General features: G+C 37.6%; 1 protein-coding gene across 2 annotated transcripts in view; it reads left to right on the forward strand.

The window, feature by feature from the left end:
* Positions 1-19,683, forward strand: part of lg1h1orf35 (linkage group 1 C1orf35 homolog) — a 30,201-nt gene that overhangs the window by 4,040 nt on the left and 6,478 nt on the right. For both annotated transcript variants that reach the window (XM_048185115.1, XM_048185124.1), the window contains 6 exons: positions 1,338-1,488; positions 1,560-1,605; positions 1,702-1,781; positions 6,881-6,953; positions 11,810-11,886; positions 17,988-18,116. In XM_048185115.1, the coding sequence (XP_048041072.1) occupies positions 1,338-1,488; positions 1,560-1,605; positions 1,702-1,781; positions 6,881-6,953; positions 11,810-11,886; positions 17,988-18,116 (556 nt within the window). The remainder of the gene's footprint in view (positions 1-1,337; positions 1,489-1,559; positions 1,606-1,701; positions 1,782-6,880; positions 6,954-11,809; positions 11,887-17,987; positions 18,117-19,683) is intronic.

Raw genomic sequence — 19,683 nt, forward strand, 5'->3', positions numbered from 1 at the left:
TTTTTGATGAAAACATTCCAGGATTATTCTCCTTATAGTGGACTTCGGTGGACTCCAAATGGTTGAAGGTCAAAATTACAGTTTCAGTGCAGCTTCACAATACCAGACGAGGAATAAGGCTCTTATCTAGGGAAACGATCTGTCATTTTCTTTTTAAAAAAAAATACAAATGTATATACTTTATTCTTCAAAAAGCTTACGCTGCATGTCCTATGCCTTCCCTATTCAACTTACGGAAAGTAGAATAGGGAAGGTGTAGGACATACAGCGTAAGCTTTTTGAAGAATATGGATGGCGGAATGGTGAAGCACTTGCAAGGCGATTATTTGTGTTTATAAAGTATATACATTTGTATTTTTTTTAAGAAAATGACTGATCGTTTAGCTAGATAAGACCCTTATCCCTTGTCTGGTATCATTTAAAGCCCTTTGAAGCTGCACTAAAACTAATTTTGACCTTCAACTATGGAAGAAAACTAATGTCAAATGTTTTTGAAATAAAAAGCTTGTTGAATTGCACTAATTGAAAAAAAAAATGCATTACATTAACTGTGCTTGCATTTAGATGCATTGCATTTTTAAGGCTTGCATTTTTATGGGCTGAAATTCAACATGGTCGTATATTTAAGCTGTGAATATTTCAAATCAAAACATTTCACACACATTTTCATTATTAAAAATTAAATAATTTATATTCACCTTTCAGATTTCACTTCCAAAATATTAATTCTGTTTAACTGTTTGGAGTCCATTGAAGTCCACTATAAGGAGAATAATCCTGGAATGTTTTCATCAAAAACCTTAATTTCTTTTCAACTGAAGAATGAAGGAAATGGACATCTTGGATGAAATGGGGGTGAGTAAATTATCAGGAAATTTTTATTTGAAAGTGAACTAATCCTTTAAAGGCGCATTATGTAATATTGACAGCTAGTGGTTGAAATGGATACTGCAGTCCAAATTAAAAATATTGGAAAGAGTTGTTTGTCCTCAGATTCGATGCTCATGCTGGTTGTCTGTTTAAGAATACGCATTAGGAAAGGGCACAATTAACAATGGAAGGCGACGAGCCTTGCACTGAAAGCTGATGAGTTGATTTTTCTGCGTTTTAATATGCCTCTGGACATAGAGCTTTTTAGATGGATGCTGAGGCTTTTTAGGTCGGGTAGAATCTGCGATCTCTGACCTAGTTTGTTTGCTGGCTTCCCGGGGTGTCGAAATACTAAATTGGCAATCCAAAACAGTCCAAAACACAAACATACATTCTGACACAGAACGCACAATTCAGAACGTACAATTGTGTGAGATTCGCTTAAGATCTTATGTTCATTTTTTCAGGGAATTCTCTCATGGCACCGGTTGGACGGTGGCAGAAAGGAAAGGATTTGACATGGTATGCCAAAGATAAGAAGGGTGGCACATCTCTGTCTAAAGAGCAGGAGATGGCAGCTGTACGGGAGGCAGAGCATGAGGCCATGTTGGCAGCACTGTAAGTGTGCTTGATTGATCAGTAACATGTAAAATTAAATGAGTATAAATCTTAATGTTTTTGTCTTTTAGGGGTCATAAAACAATCAAGAGACAACCAACTGGTCTTACCAAAGAGGTTTGCATTTGTAAACATCCAAACATGGACATTTCAATTATTTACAGCATTTTTTTTCATTTTCTGATGCATATTTTTCCTTCTGATTGCTGACAGGATCTTGCAGATGTGTGCAGGAGGGAAGGTGAGGGGGATGAAAGGAACGTGGACAGGGTCTCTGGACTTGGAAGCTCCAGGTAAAGCCAGTGCTGTATGTTTACAGGCTTTTGTGACAAGATTACTTGATCTAGAACTCTCTCTGTTAAAAATACATTCTATGTAGTACATTCTATATTTAGTATGTAACTTATTCCACCATAAAATTACCCTAATGAATGTATCAGGGTTGTGCAAAATTCACAAGTCTATATATCTGTCTATCTTTGAATACAAAATCTAACAAAATTTGCCAATATACCAGGAGTACACAAGGTTCCTCAGAAAGAGAGCTAACTTCAGCCAGTCTCGCTTTTTGCTCTTCCTCCCAGGAACTCATTCCCTGAAAAAAGCACAGACGATTTATGAGGAGCTGAAGGGAATGAAGAAGGGGGCGAGAGCTTATACTTCAGCCCTGCTCAATCATTTTTCTCTTTCTTCACCACACCCACAGCTCCCCGATCCGCCTTTGCCCCCCACTTCTCGGAGTAGAAGTTCGCTAAATTCCTTTCAACCCGAGGCATCTACCCATATCGCTGCTCACTCAGCCTCTCTACATTCAAAAAACTCTAAACTCTGATGGGTCATAATTTCGAACAAAATCAGGCCAAAACGAAGTTTGTTTGGAGTTCAAAACAGCTTGCCAAAGCAAACTTTCAGGAAAGGTTAGCTATGGCTGGTATTGGTCTGTGGCGATTACGTAATAGGTAGGTGTATGTGAAGGCTCTGCCTTCTTTCACGTGGAAATCTTTTCCAGTTAATTTCTCCCGTCCAATCCGTCGAGGTCAGATGTCTACGAGTGAAAACATGAACACACTGGAGAGCTGCTTTCTAGTAGGAAACGAGACACTGACACTGTTTTTCATATTTAATATGGTAAAGCTGCTTGATTTGAAGCAATCGATTATATAAAGTTCTATATCATAGGTCACTAACAGGCGGACCACGGTCTGGGTCCGGACCCAGAAGCCGTCCCATACGGACCCGAACCTACGGCCAAAACAGATTTAAGGGGCCGTTCACACAGAACGCGTTTTTCTATTCCAATGCGCTACTTTCCCATTGTTTTTCTATGTAAACACGCGCTTGACGGACGTGCATGACCGTTACGCTCGCGTCTTTTGCAGCGCCTCACACACGAGCGCCGCGTTTTTAAGACGCCGTGTCAAGTTAAAAGAATTTCAACTTTTACATGCAGCGCCGCTCATCAATGTCAGTTCCAAAACAGTGGACCAATCAGAAGAACTTGGAGGCGGGGCAAGTGTTGCGAGTTGGCATGACAACTGTTTTATATAATGGCAACATGGCGGAGGAGGCGCTCATTATTATCTTATTTTCTTTTTTTCCATATCAAAACTTGTATCTGTAAATTCTGCAGTTTGCCCATTTCTATTATTTCCGTTATTGTCGTTATTGCATCACGTCTCAAAGGCGCGTCTCGAGCTTCTCGCGTTCTATGCTGCGCTTTTTTTAAAACCACTCCTGAGCGCTCCGCGTTTTTAGACGCAAAGACGCGTTCTGTGTGAACGGCCCCTAAAGGTGCTAAAGAGGATCTTTTTGTCGAATGAGAAACCAAAAACTGTTACTGAGCGCATGCGTAAGAACAACCCCCCCTCCTTTCGTGGGAACGCCTCCCAAAACTCGTGCACGAATATTGGAACACAAGTGTTTACCACCGGCATTCGCTGTATCGTGTTAGTGGATTCATTATGTCGGACTCACCGCAGGTAACTCATAATCTGCAGTTGTTACTCCTGTCTCCGGACAAAAACATTGCATGCGGCGCCTGTGGAGTGTGGAAAGTTACTGGAGCACGCAGCCGCGCTCGTCTCTCACAAGGAACGTCATGGCAGAGATTGACAAGCCAGAGGGCCAATCCGCGCACGTCTCTCACAAGGAACGTCACGGCAGTGATTGACAAGCCAGAGGGCCAATCGTTTACGTGATGATCGCGTAAACGATTGGCTGATGTTTTTAAGGCCCTACCTCGTGCACAGATGATGTATATTAATATTATTCCTTTCAGTGCACCTAATAAATAGTCTTTTATCAGTTAGTAAAGACAGTTTCAAGTAATATTGCAAAAATGTATAAAACAAAACATCCTCTTTAGCACCTTTAAAATCTGACGGGGCGCTTCTATATTACCCGCGCAGCTTTTGTAGTCTTTACGGTAGTGGTTTAGCGGTTAAGCTATCCCACGTGACACCACTCTGCCAATCAAGTCCGCGCATCCCAGGCGGCAATCTTTGACTCTACAGTGCAGACAGATGCGAGAGTTCAAGGCAAGTTACACATGAAAAGAGGGTAGAAAGAAAAAGAAAGATAGCGATAAATGTAGAAAACAAAGGGGGGCGAGTGACAGAGACGGAGAAAAGGAGAAAAACAGGCGAGTGAGATGGAGAGAGTTGAGAAAAATACGAATGAGACGGAGATAGGGAGAGAAACAAACAGTAAAGTTGGCCGCATTTTCACAGATTCAAATTTTCCGGATAAATAACTTGTGAGATAAACGCTGTTACTACAGAAATAACAACTCTTTTTAACATTGACAAGCAGCTACAACTTAATTTTCCTCAAAACAAGCTTTCTTCCGCAGTGGACAAAATACATATGTTTCTATGCGCGGACGGCTGAGAGACAGATCCGAAGGGACCGACTGCAAAGTGCAAAACCTGAAAAGTGTTACTACAAAAACAGTCAATAAGTTCAATGTTACACACTGCATTGTCACCAAATTCAGTTCACACATCACTGCTGGTTATAATACGACTCTTTATTTTGGAAAAATATATTTTTGAATAATTAGATTTTTTTTATAATGAAAAATATTAATTAACTTCATTTAGAAATTATGAACTTCATTATGAAAAATACATGTAATAACTTCACTGTAACACACTGTAATGTCGCCAAATTCAGTTCATACATCACTGATGTCTTGATAGTAGATATTACAATACATGTTTTGGAAAAATGTCAATAGTACAGTTTATTAAGGTGAAGTTATTCATTATTTTTCATAATAAAAATAAATAAATAAATAAATGCAAAAATATATTTTTCTAAAATAAGTGTTATAGTATAACCAGCAGTGGAGTGTGAAATAAATTTGGTGACAATGCAGTGTGTTTTGAGGGAAATTAGGTTGTGGCTGCTTGTCTACATTACTACGATTGAAAAGAGGTGTTATTTGTGTAATAACAGCATTTGGCTCACGAGTTATTGATCCGGGAAATTCGAATCTGTGAATATGTGACCAAATTTACTTAAGTCAGAAAATGCTTAAGTTTGAACATGCACAATTTTTATTTTTTTTTCTCTTATTTTGAAATGTAGCTCTACTTTATTTAGCTAATGAGAGAACATTATATCTACAGTCATACATATTTGTTCAGTTCTATTTTACGAGACAATAAATATTGAAAATTGTACTGAATTCTTTTGATTTGACAGTCAGGAATTGATTACATGCAGATGTTGATACAACTACTAGGCTACTATATATATATATATATATATATATATATATATATATATATATATATATATATATATATATATATATATATATATATATATCACACTAACTAGTTAGACATTATGATCTTCCGGACCTTTGCTTCAAGAAATTTTCTCTAACTGAACCTCTTTAAATTTTAATTGAATACCCCTGTTCTATATAAATAAACTTGACATGACTTTACATGACTTGCCGAATTGCAGAGCTCGTGCAAACGTTGCTATGATCATATGGTTTTCTTACGCTTTATTAAAAAAAATTATAGCTGTTTTCTCAATTTTGTTGTGTGTTTATTTTGTTATTGAGAAGAAAGCATGCAGCACATATTTACATATTCATCTAAACGTGTGGGCAGCGTCGGATGTTCATTAACAGTATACCACTGGTCATGTATTTCTATCTTTGTTTTACCCCTAAGCGAAGTACAAAAAAGAACTTTGCCATGAGTATATCGGGGTCTTAAGCCTAATGGACCACACAGGCAGAGTATGGATGTCTTTACCCACATGACATCTCAGTGTGCAGGTCTGGAAGAAAAGGAAGGTTCACTGGAGCTGCACAGGTTAGACTTGGCTGTGGGACAAGTCATAAGCTTCACCAGATCAGTGGTTTGCTGCATCGAGCAGGAAACAAATCTATTAGATATATCTATTTATACTGACACCACATCTTTTATATCAGAATCATGGACAGCAATGAGTCCTCGCTTTCTGCGGAAGAAACCGCTGAGTGGGCTTCTATTTCTGCCAGAAAGACGATGGTGTTGGCGGGAGAGGTGTGAGGAGCTCCCTTATGCTCTTCTTACCAGCTCAGTCTGAGATTCCCACAATCGTAGCCTGCACGCTGCTTCAGCAAACACGGAGCTAGAGCTGGGAGAAGAGTTTTCTCAGTAAGAAATTATCGCAATGAAAGCATCCAGCTCCTTTGAGGGCTGAACGTGCATGCTCTTCTCCCAGACAAATTCCACACAGCAGACCATCGCCAGGCGTTAAGTAATGCAGGCACGGAGGAACAGCACTTGAATTGTCTGCTTGCCATTATTCTGCTTACCTTCTATCCTTTCTTAAAACTGCTATCTTGCATAGCACTCAAACAAGTGGCTTCCTGAAGACAAAGAAGCTGATGACATGTTCTCAGGTGCCCTTTTTATATGTTGGGGCGCACCTTGCAATGTCATTGCACTTGGTCGACCGTTTTATGGCGTGTTTTTACAAGTGCCTCAGACACCGGGTTCTCCGAGGCTTAATCAGCGGCTGTCTCAGCGTCTCGTTCTTTCGAAAGAAAATTGCCATTAAACAAAAGAAGTATGACATGCTTGTTCTTTAGTGTCTGTTTTAATGGTTCATTCTCGGTTGAGAATGTCTTTGTGTGGTCACTGTTAACTCATACTTAGGTTGACTGAACTTACTTCAGATTGCCGAGAGTTCAGATGTGATGTAAGTTTTAAAGTGTGTATTGAAATGTTAGACAAAATAAAATCACTTTTCTGTTTCAATCTATGAAACAGCACTTGCCTGCAATTAGCTCCTCTATTTTCATCTTATTTTTAGTTATAAATAGAGATGTAATAGACGTAACGGAGATACATTATGAGATTCTGCTGTTATTTGTTATCAGGGCTGGGCCAAGAGGAATGTTGCTTTCCAAGCAAGAAAAAGAAGCTGTAAAAATGGGTTTGCCGGTTTTCACGGTATGTAAATGTAGATAATTTGTTTTAATGCTAATTTGATTTTTAAGAATGTGTCATGGCTTTAATATGTCAAGTAGGACTGTCACTAATGATTATTTTAGCAATCGAGTAAATCGATCAATTATTTTGATGATTAATCGAGTAATCAGATTTTTTTTTTGTGGTACTAAAAATAGTGAACAATAGACTTTAAAATGACTTAAAATACAAATACTGTATAATAACAATGAGGCAATAATAGATTCAAATAATGTATCAAAAGCAAGTAATCATATTGTTTTATTGAACCGCACTGTTGAAATACATAATGTAATATACATATAAATAAACATAATCAACTTATCTACATTATGTATTATATCAAATGCCTGGAGAGGGTGCAAATGGCTTAGTGATTGTTGTTACACTTTATTACAGCATGATCAAATCCTTGTTTAATATTGGCCAAACAACTTTATTTGTTTATTATTTGGCCACTTTTTTTTACTATAGAAATGCTACAGCCACTGTAATGTCTTGAACAAGAACATATGGACATCAAAACATGCAAACTCAGAGCGAGGGTTTAAACTTTTATTTTGAAATTGCGATGAACAACAGTTTGCATATTTAGAAACATATTGATGTATTCTCCTCTGTTGGCATGGATTTATAAATGATTTATGTTACAAATCTGGTAAAATTGTGCATGTTGCGTTCCCAGATGAACGTTATAAGCAACCCAAACTCGCAGCATAACATTTACATTTACATTTATTTATTTGGCAGACGCTTTTATCTAAAGCGACTTACAAGTGAGGAATACAACAAGCGAGTTGTCATGACGAGGCAAATAGACAAGAAGTGCTCATAATACAAGTTATAGGCAGTGCTCAGATTATCCTAAGCTACAATAGAGAGGGATTAGAGGAAGTGAAAGGATAGGAATAAGGTTTTTTTTTTTTTTTTTTTTTAAGATGAGGTTAAGTGCTCACGAAAGAGATGGGTTTTCAGCTGTCTTTTGAATATTGCCAGGGATTCCGCATTCCGGATGGAGGCAGGGAGATCGTTCCACCAGCAAGGAACAGTGAACGAGAACGTTTTGGAAAGTGATTTTGTGCCTCTCTGTGATGGTACCACAAGCCTTCGCTCCTTTAGTGAGCGCAGGTTTCTGGTAGGAGTGTAGACTCGTAAGAGTGAGTGGAAGTAGGAGGGTGCTGAGCCTGTGGCAGATCTGTAAGCAAGCGTCAACGCCTTGAATTTGATGCGAGCAGCAAGTGGTAGCCAGTGAAGAGAGATGAAGAGAGGCGTGACGTGGGCTCTTTTGGGCTCGTTGAAGACGAGACGTGCTGCTGCGTTCTGAATCATTTGTAGAGGCTTGATTGTGCATGATGGCAGTCCAGCCAGAAGAGCATTGCAGTAATCAAGCCTGGAAATGACCAGGGCCTGGACCAGAAGTTGTGTTGCATGTTCTGTTAGAAAGGGCCTGATTTTCCTGATGTTGTATAGTGCAAATCTGCATGACCGAGCTGTCTTTGCAATGTGGTCTTTGAAGGACAGTTGGTCATCAAGGATTACTCCAAGATTTCTGGCCGAATTTGACGGGGTAATTGAGGATGTACCTAGCTGGATGCTGAAATCGTGATTTAGAGTCGGATTGGCAGGGAAGACGAGAAGCTCAGTCTTAGCCAGGTTGAGCTGTAGATGATGTTCTTTCATCCATGCCGAGATGCCCGCCAGACAGCTTGAGATTCGTGCAGCTACTGTGGGATCATCTGGTTGGAATGAAAGGAAGAGTTGTGTGTCATCAGCATAGCAATGGTAGGAGAAACCATGTGCCTGAATGATGGGACCAAGTGATGTAGTGTAAATGGAGAAGAGGAGGGGTCCAAGAACTGAACCCTGAGGAACACCCGTGGTCAGTTGATGAGCTTTGGATACCTCCCCTCTCCAGGCAACCCTGAAAGACCTTCCTGTGAGATAGGATTCAAACCAGAGAAGCGGAGTACCTGTGATCCCCAGTGATAAGAGGGTGGACAGGAGGATCTGATGATTCACCGTGTCAAAGGCAGCAGATAGATCGAGCAGAATGAGAACTGATGATTTGGAATCAGCCTTTGCAATCCGCAGGGATTCAGTGACCGACAGCAGTGCAGTCTCAGTCGAGTGGCCACTCTTGAAACCGGATTGATTGACATCTAATTGGTTGCTCTGTGAGAGGAAAGATGACACCTGGTTGAAAACAACTCGTTCAAGTGTTTTTCCTATGAATGGTAGGAGAGAAACAGGTCTGTAGCTGTCTACAAGAGACGTGTTTAATGTGGGTTCCTTAAGCAGTGGGGTTACCCGAGCCTGCTTGAATGTGTTAGGGAAAGTGCCAGTGTGGAGAGATGTGTTGATGATGTGTGTCAGTGCTGGTAAAAGTGTGGGAGCGATGGCTTGTAGAAGGTGTGTGGGTATGGGATCTAGAGGGCAGGTGGTGGGATGGCTGGAGAGGAGAAGTTTGGATACTTCTGTCTCAGTGAGGGGGAGAATGAAGAGAGGAGGTGTGTGGCTGTGTGTGTGGTTGGTCTGAGTTCCTGTGTGTGTGGAGCGGAGAACTGACTGCTGATGGTAGATGTTTTGTCAGTGAAAAATGTAGCAAAATTATCAGCAGTAAGGGATGAGGTGGGTGGCGGTGGAGGGGGCAGAGGAGAGAGTTGAATGTTTTGAAAAGTGTGCGTGTGTTTGAAGCACTGTTGATTTTGTTGTGGAAATAGGAAGATTTAGCAGCATGAATTTCAGCAGAAAAGGATGAGAGCAGAGATTGATAGCTACTTAGGTCAAATTGGTCTTTTGATTTGTGCCACTTCCTCTCTGCAGCCCTGAGTTTGGTCCGATGTTCACGAAGAACATCAGATAACCAGGGATTAGAGGGAGTGGCACGTGCAGGCCTGGATGACAGAGGACAGATACTATCTACAGAAGAAGTTAATGTGGAACATAAAGTGTCTGTTGCTGTATTCACATCTAGAGATGCGAATTGTGAGGGTGAGGGAAGAGAGGATGATACAGTAGAGGAAAGATCAGAAGAAGAAAGAGAGCGCAGGTTTCGTCTGAAGGTAACTGGTAGCGGGGTTGGTGGTGAACAAATGGGGAGTTGTAGATTAAAAGTAATGAAGAAATGATCGGAAATGTGCAGAGGTTTTACCAGAATGTTGTCGGTGATGCAGTTGCGTGTGTAAATGAGATCAAGTTGGTTGCCAGATTTGTGTGTACTTGTGGTGATGAGCCGATTAAGATCGAATGAGGCTAGAAGAGAGTGGAAGTCTGAAGCATAAGGCTTCTCTAGATGAATGTTGAAATCGCCAAAAACTACAAGTGGGCTACCATCCTCTGGGAATGAGGACAGCAGCATGTCCAGTTCCTCTACAAAGGTACCCAGTTGGCCTGGGGGGCGATAAATTACTACGATATGAATTTTGACAGGAATTGAGATTGTAATAGCATGAAACTCAAATGAATTGTAGTTGCAAAGAGAGGAATGAGTCGAGTATTTCCAATTGTCAGAAATGAGAAGACCTGTGCCCCCACCCCTACCAGATTGGCGAGGGGTATGAGAGAAAGTGAAGTTGTTGGAGAGAGCAGCAGGAGTTGCTGAGTCCTCTGGACGAATCCAGGTCTCAGTCAAGCCCAAGATATTAAGAGAAGAATTAGTAGCAAAGGCTGGAATGAAGTCAGCTTTGTTAACTGCTGACTGACAATTCCATAGACCCACAGAGACAGAGAGAGGAGTATTAGTGTTAGAAGAGGAGTAAACAGGACGCAGGTTAGAAACATTGCGCTGCCTTTTACGTGGGTTAGTGGAGCGTTGCCGAGAGACAACAGGAATGAGTTGAAAGCACATGCTGAGGAAGAAGGAAAAGTGTGAAAGGAGGGAAGAAACTTAAGTGCCTACCGGTTTCGTTGCTCGGTGGAGTCGCGCAGGTAGAGTCGCGGGTCTTTACCCGAGTCGGTCTTCACACGAGGAGGCTGAACGCTCCCGCTGACGCTTCCGCGACAGCGCGCACACACAATTAATATACTGCTTATTAACACGTGATTGAAACGAGCTAGGCCCGCCTTGCAAATCAGCACTGCAAAAGCCTAAACCAAACCCGTGAATGGATGAAAACCGAAACTAACTAAAGCTTAAGTGCGGGCAATAACACCAATAAAGTCTGCAAACGCAGCTGTTATTCTAAACAAGTACAATTAAAATACAATTCTATATAGTCGAGGTAGGAAATAGGACAAACACAGATACGAATTAAATCCTTCCTAGCAGCAAAGAATAAACGAAGCAACTGACCCAGAACAGATATTAAGCAAAACACTCACGCGCTCTTGCGTCCGTCACCACTGCCAGCTCGCTAGTCCTGCATAAGCAGAGCTAGAGTTTGTTAACTGAGCTACTGCTCCACGCATATAAATAATTACAGTGCAAACCTTCGCTATTAAACACAAAGCACATCAGACTTTATATGCCTTCCCAATTGCATGTTCTTGGAAACCCAAAACAGCACATGCAAAGGCTGAGTAACCTGCAACCATGTAAATAATAATTAGTGTCATGCTTCACTTTCAAACTCAGAGCGCATACATTTATTTAATTGAATCACAGCCTTTGTGATTTCACAATAGCACCATGCTATATTAACATTTTTCAATAGTGTTGATATATCATGCAGTCCTAGAAAATGAATGGCACCACTTCCAGTATTTTGCCGGTTAATCGACACAGGTAATTTTTTTTTTTTAATTCGAGCAATCGAATTTAATCTAGGAATTGTGACAGCCTTAATCATATTACAAGCACAGTAAATCTTGACTTTATTTATGATTTTATTTTTTGGCAGCATCACAAAGCTGACAGACCGCAGGAAGCTGCTCAGATGCCAGAGGAGGCCAACAGACATGATAAAGGAGACAAAAGGTGATATATAAATGATTCACATGGGGGGTGGGGGTGTGATCCATTATGGTTTAAATGGGTGTTTCTCACACAATCTTAGGGTGCTTTAACACTTGGTTCGATTGCCTGGACCGAACCCAAGTTCGATTGCTCCCCCTGCCCCCATTGGAATATGTTCATATTATATTATTTGGGTCCGACCTGCGGTTCGTTTGCGTCTTCAAACCAGCAGTTTATCCCGTTGCTTAGTAACGACGGTGCAGGAGAAGGCAGCAAAATGCATAATGTTGCTCTCCTCACTTTTATATTTTTGTTTTTGAACCGTTGCTTTTGTTTCCAAAAGCACTTGCTTGCGTCTATCAGCCGCGAATGTAGAACGCTGAAGGCGAGCAGAAATGAGATATACAACTCTCTGCTAGTCTGCTTGCAGTCCATCAGTCACGCTCGTCGGGAAAGTGAGTGAATATTTTTATCAAATAAGCATTAACAGCGGTTCACTTCCGCGATTTGGTACGTTTGCGTTCATATCAGCAGCGAACCGTACCAGAGTTCGCTTGAACTGTACCCCAGACCACCCTTTTTAAGCGGACTCGGGTATGGTTCGCGGGTGCGCACCCGAGTTCAGAAGACAGTGTTCACATTATCCAAACGTACCGAACTCTGACGTCAAACGAACCCGGGTGCGCACCAAAAGTGCTAATGTGAAAGCACCCTTTGGATGCATTCACACTTGTCCCCGGTGCGTTGCTCTGTTAGTCCGGTTCATTTGAACATTTGTGAACGCTGCCATCCAAACCCTGGTGCGCACCAAACAAGTGGACCGAGACCGCTGAAAAGATGGGTCTCGGTCCACTTCCAAACGAATTCTGGTGCGGTTCGAATGATATATGAATGCAACATGGACCAAAGACATGTAAACGAACCAAAGACAGGAAGATGAGACTCTAAAAAGGACAGAATCCTCACGTATATCAGTTTTTCTTGTCAAAGTTGCGAGTTTGCCCATTACAGGCATCAGATGCGCGTCTCCACGCAGTAGATCGTTTGTGTGTGACGGAGGGATTCCCGCCACTGTTTTGACTCCTTTACAGCTCTTCACCAGTTCCCAGCTGGCCAAAATACCATCATATGCAGGCTATGCACACACAACAAGCGCATTTACCTCAGAACACAGCATTGTTTTGGATGTTCAGTAACTTCCGTCTCAAAATAGGCAATACGTCATAAAATCCGACCAATCAAGTTGTGATTGTATCCCTATGCCTTTAGGTTCGGTATCTTTTGGTTCAGTGATAAAATTGGCAATCTGAATACTAATTGGACCAGGACTAAATGTTTTTTTTTTTTTTTCTTTTTTGGTCCGGACCAAATGAACCAAACTAACTGAACTACAAGTGTGAACGCACCCTTAGTTTCAAAGATTTCAAACATGAAAATTTTAAAAATGTTTATCAACAAATTTCCTTTTTAGACATTAAGATCAAGGTCTGAAAGTGTTTGTGATCATTAATTTTAAAAGTTTTACTGACAATATAATATGTTTTTGAACATATTTTCCAAAACAAGTCTTTAATCTCATTACCGCAACAGTCTGAAAATATAAATACCATTGGGAAAGCTAATACATTTTTAAAAATTGATTATTATCAGTCAAGCACAGTTACATGAAACTCTGAAATAATATATATTTTTAAATTAACATTTTTATTTGATTTTGACTGATTTTTCTCATTACTGCAACATCTGCTGCCATTTACAACCAATTTTTTTTTTTATTATTTTATTTATACCTGACATATTTTCAAAATTATGTGGCAAACCTGAAAGAACACATTTTATATATTCAGCCCATGCATTTAAATGCAAACTACTATTTTTCTGTTTATTAAGTAAATATTAAATAAACACCTGTTGCGGTAATGATACATAGGTTACGGAAATGAGGTTGCTGATTTCAGTAATGAAACTAAGTATACTAAGAATGAGGTATAGTTTAAAAATATAAACTTTAATGTAGAAAATAAATTAGATAATACTGGCATGATTATGGATATAAGTTCAATCAGATTGATTTTGCAGTGCTTCAAAAATATAGACTTGCATAGGCTAAAAACAGAACACATGCGTATAATGTGCATTTAGCAATACAACATGCACCACCCATTTACCAGATTAGTAAAGAGAAGTTTTTGTAAATAAAGCAGCTTTAATGGTACTCTGTATCATAAAGAAAAGCCTAATGGTTTAATGTTAAAATATGAGAACGTCATAATATTAGTATTGTAATTTTATTTTTTTATTATTATTATTATGTACAGTACATTATTACTATAGTAATTTATCATTTTGTTTTATATTTTTATTTAATAATCACAATAAAAAGCTTTTTTTGTTTTGTTTTGTTTTGTTTTTAAGTATATTGATTGTGTCAAAAACAATGGGAATGTAGTCTGTGATAGCATTCATCCTGTAATAAGGACTGAATGGCTTACAGTCTACAGATTTTACTATATTTGTTAAGGCTATACTATATTTTTTGGTTACTATATTTGTTACCAGTAAGGATAACTATAACAATAACTACAAAGATAGTTTTAAAAATTGCTCAAAATTTAAGAGAATAGTGGAGTCTACACCACAACGATAATGGCAAAGAAAAACAATATTGTTGTAATCACTGTCAAAACAATTTTCTTCCAGCTGATGAACAACAAACATTGATAACCAAACAGATTTGAACCCAAATTTGACTCAAACATTCCACATTTATATGGGGATGTCATTACCAACACTTTGCAACATGTTATTCAATCCTCATCAGTCCTCTCAGCTGCATGAAAAACAAGGCTTTTATTAAAATTCTGAATGGATTATATACATATAGCCTATAACCCACAAAAAGAGTGTTCCTTTTCTAATCACTAAAAAGCGATCTCATGAAGTTCTGTTTTAACCAATGAAGCTTTCTACACTTGAAAATAAATCTCTTATTTATCGTACATCATGTCTGCCAAAATTCTATATATTGTAATCATGATCACAACTTGTATTAATTAAGTAGCTTATTGTTTCTGCCTAAAATAAGTACATTAGTTAACATGATTTCTTTTATCTTAATCTTAATCTCAATTCTGAAATAGACATTACTTTCAGTCACCTTTGATAACGGATCACTTTAAATTGTAATGTAGACACATACATTTTCTGTAAAGCTGCTTTGAAACAATATGTATTTTGACAAGTGCTATACAAATAAATGTGAATTAAGTTGAAATACACATTGTGAGCACACAGAACTCAACTCTGAACAAAACTTCAGTGAGTGAGTGGTTTCTAATTTAAACACCTCAGATTGGCCATTGTGTTCAAGAAAGCAATAGATATGTCTGTGATTAGCTACTGAGCTCAATGCTGCAAAATGCATTGTAAATAGAAACCTTTATTGCTCTCCAAAGCTCAAACACAAATATGTACTGGAGCATTTGCCAAATATGTTTTGCCATCAATGGGCCCCCTGATTCCCCGAGGCCCTAAGCAGCCACTTACCTCACTTATTGGTTAAAGTCCAGCCTGCTCGCTATTTTAAAATGCTCATAAATTGGCCAAATCATGTTTATATTTAAATCTAATGATTTACACAACTTTCTGTGAGGGTTGGGTGTCAGGTTAGGACATATCACTGTTCTCACTAATATAGTGCAACAAACCTGTATGTATACTGTTTTGACTTGCTTTGTGAGGACTAACTGTCTTCATATTGTAGTGTCTCTACCTCTACATTACGAGCTGTCTTTATAAATCAAATGGCAAAATATACCAAAACATACAATGTTTTATTAAAATATAAAATGGCCAAAAGTGTTATGTGAGAGTTGTGTTTAGAGGTTAGGGGATAGAAAGTATGAGCTTAGTATACAAAATAATTATGCCTGTGTAAAGTCTTCATAGTGATAAATGTGCCAACATGTGTGTGAACATCCACATTTGTGTAGACTTCCCTACACTGTAGATTTATTTATTTTTTTGTAAATCTTTTCTCTGAAATTTTGTCACCCTAGCCTTTGCTAAAGTTTTCCAACAGTTAGTAAATATTATTTAACTTAATAACTCTTTAACTCTATTTAAAAATAGCCTGTATGGTTAAATTCTCATTACTGAAACAGAAGTTCTCTCTACTGTAACTGGCCTTAAATTGTTGTGGTAAGTGAGAATGGTATATGGCATATTTTGTTAAATTCAGAGAAGCCATGATGATTTAGCCAACTTTTATTCAATGTACATAATTATTAATGAAATACATTTTTCACAGAAAATTGTTAATTTAAAGTTTTTCTAAATTAGATCAAAATGTTGTGTGGTCTGTCAAGAATTTTTAACTTTTAACTGGAGAAATATAAAAGAGATCTGCCTACCTCACTGTAAGAAATGATTCTGTGGTCATGTAGATTTGAATTAATGTTTTTGGTTCAAATGTATTCAATATAATTGTGTTTATGATTTTGAGGCAAATATTTAATTAAATTTCAAATAAAAATGGTTGGAATAAAATCTACCCATTGTAGTTAAATAAAACATAAGCATTATATTTACCTAATCCCAAATGGAGAGAATATTGAGTGAATTCAAATTAATGTAATCAGGCAATTTTTAATTGAAAAGCACTTCCTGTCAAAGTGCGCCTTTTTTATGCAGCAGGCCTACAAGACATTTGAAGAGAGTAACATTAGGCTACAGACAGTGAATGTTCGTTTTCTTCTATATTGCTCATCTTGCAAAATTTAACTGGTTGACTTTAGGTAAGAAAGTCTTATTTTGTTATCACTGGGCTAGTAAGAAGAACGCATGCATTCTGTGTGCCACCAATCAAAATTCATCCATGGCTCCCATCATGCATTGCTGCATGAATAAATTATGAGCTGAATTGTCTTAGTAATTTCCTTTATTCTCATATTTTATTTTGTTCTGTTCATGCGACTTTTTAGTAGCTTGTTTTCTAATGTTCAGGGTTGATCTGTTGATCAGAATATGTTGCTTGTCACCGTCGTTGAGATTCACAGGCTGATTCTTGATGTCGCTTCAGTGTTCATGTAACACTCGTATTTTAATACTTTAACACTCTTGAGTATGGTCTCACATGTACTCCCAGGAGAGTTAATTTAACACTGCAGTTTTTGCTGTGTAAAGCACAAAAGTGAATTGTTAATAAAATTCTTATTTAAGTAGAATGTAGAGTTAAATTTTTTTTTTTTAGTACTATTTACATGTTAGGGAGTTTATCTTTTTCAAATCAACTCAATATTTTTGTTTAGGTTCTAATTAATTCTGTACTGTTTTCTATTCAAATCTACTAATATTAAATGGATAACTATTAAGGGTCTCATTTAATTAATATTTACTCAATACCAAACCTTGTGAAATTTAATTAATAATATTGCTTATAATCTGTTGCCTCATTTTTATTGAGTAGATATGGTGTATTTTTTTCTTACAGTGCTGGTAGCCATCTTTGAGGTTCTAGCACATAGAATGAGTACATCAGTCATGGACACTTCATTTTTCCACAATTTTTTTCATTATTATTATATATTATAAATTCATATTGTTTGTCACGTTTAATATTTAAAATCATTAGTGCCATGGTGTTTTAATGTTTTCGTGAGAATGACCCAAAGACTTAACATAAAACATGTTGATTTTGGTTTAGACTACCCTGTTTTTTTTGTTTGTTTTTTTTCATATGGGGGAGACTGGGGCTACACTGAGAAATTGTCACAAAGTTGTGCTCCAAAATCAAATTCCAATAGAAAATAGAAAATATAACTCTAAAAAAAAAAAGTGAATTGCATCTTTTTTTTTTTTTTTTTTTTTTTTCTCCTTGTGATAAAGACTTGATGAATACAGAATAAACCGAAATTGAGCTTGTTTATTCATTGGAGCAAAAAAAATTCAATTAGCCCCAGTCTCTCCTGTCTCCTGTCGTGTAGCACAAGAATACATTTAACATTTTTTATGGTCAAAAATTAGATATGAATGATTTTTAAAGATGAGAATTCATGAGTACAAAAACAGATACTACTGACAAAAGCCACAATATCTAAATTGAGAACTGATATTAATTACAGATCTGAAAGCAAAAAGAAGAGTAAAAAGGAAAAGAAGAGCAAGAAGGAGAAAAAGAAGAAAAAAGAGATAAAGAAACACAGAAGCAGAAAGGACTCTTCAGATTCTGACTTTGAAATATACAGTAAAAGGTAAAATGTGTAGTTTTTTAACACATTAAATACCATTTTTGTTACTGATGATTTTATAATTTGTGAACCTAGAGAATTTTTCTTTCTCTGAAGTATAACTCAGTTTGTTCACAAGAGGGCGTTGTAACACAATTTGATTGGTTTAGTTCATCACATCTTTAGTTTGTTTTTTCTTATTCTTATTAAATGATACAGTATGGAAGTAAAATAATGCTATATGTTTTTGAAAAAAAAAGCTTGTTGAATTGCACTAATTGAAAAAAAATAGGCATTGCATTAGTTGTGTTTGTATTTTAATGCATTGTATTTTTATGGGCTGAAATTCAACATGTTTGTATATTTAAGCTGTGAATATTTCGATTCAAAATATTTCACACACATTTTCATTTTTAAAAATTCAATAATCCATATTCACCTTTCAGATTTCACTTCTAAAATATTCATTCTGTTTAAAAATACAACCTATAATATTCAGCTGGCAATTTTCGGTCCATTTTATTTCGCATTACAAATTTGCTTCCACAAATTCAGTGGTTCAAATTTGACAAAAAAAAATCAACATTTTACATCCGGGGACTTCAGGAAAAGCAGTAGAGTACCGAGCATAATCTCCATCTGCTGTTTGAGGTGAGTTGGCCTCACCAGCAGGTGGTGCAAGTGCGTGTTGACGAAGAGCAGAGCAACAGTTGGAACAAGTCATTAATTTCATTCATTAACTCCCTGAGGTCTGAAAACGCGCCGGCGCGTTTTGCAGGTTTTTTTTCACATTGCAGCAAAACAGACTTAAAATACTCCGTCATTTTTTGTCATAGAGACATAAGTAATATATCAATTGAAACTATAGAATATCTTCTTTTATTTGTATACACTCAGAGTAAAAACACAATGTTGTGCTTTTTGCAAAATAAAGAAAACTAAAATGATGCATGATCTCTCGTCTCCCTCTGAACAAAGTCCAATCTGATAGTTCTCAGAAAATGAACTGTAACTTAGTGAATACTAATGACAAAAAAATTAGACTTATGTCAAAAGAAACGTTGAAATGTCAGGTTTTAAATCGTGCAAGTCAAATCGAAAACAAAAATTCTGTGTTTATGTAATATGTATGAAAAGAGAGCCATGTCAGAAGTCCGAGATTCAGCTCATTATCCGCTAATGCGGCCACGCCCACGGAGCCAGCGCTATTCAGAGGCAAATTCAGAGGCAATACAGGCATACATCATCTCAATCATGTATTTATTGTCTTGAAAAGTGTTTATCTGTATGTAAAAGCCATGGTTAACGACCTCTGGAAGACATGCCGTTAGTTACTGATATGTCCTCTTCTTCTTTATAATAATTTGTGGACTAAATGTGCACACAGAGCACCCTCCGGCTACAAGTATGAATTGAAAACACCATTCCTGAAATGTCCTCTTCTTCTTTAAAATAATTTGTGGACTAAAGGTGTACAGAGCGCCCTCCGGCTGCAAGTATGAATTGAAAACACCAGCGCTCATAGTGATAACAATGAATATATAATAAACTCTGTATAGAATAAAATCTGTATAGAAAATTGACATAAACA

Source organism: Megalobrama amblycephala, linkage group LG1 (genome assembly GCF_018812025.1).
Source record: "Megalobrama amblycephala isolate DHTTF-2021 linkage group LG1, ASM1881202v1, whole genome shotgun sequence".
NCBI classification, from domain to species: domain Eukaryota; kingdom Metazoa; phylum Chordata; class Actinopteri; order Cypriniformes; family Xenocyprididae; genus Megalobrama; species Megalobrama amblycephala.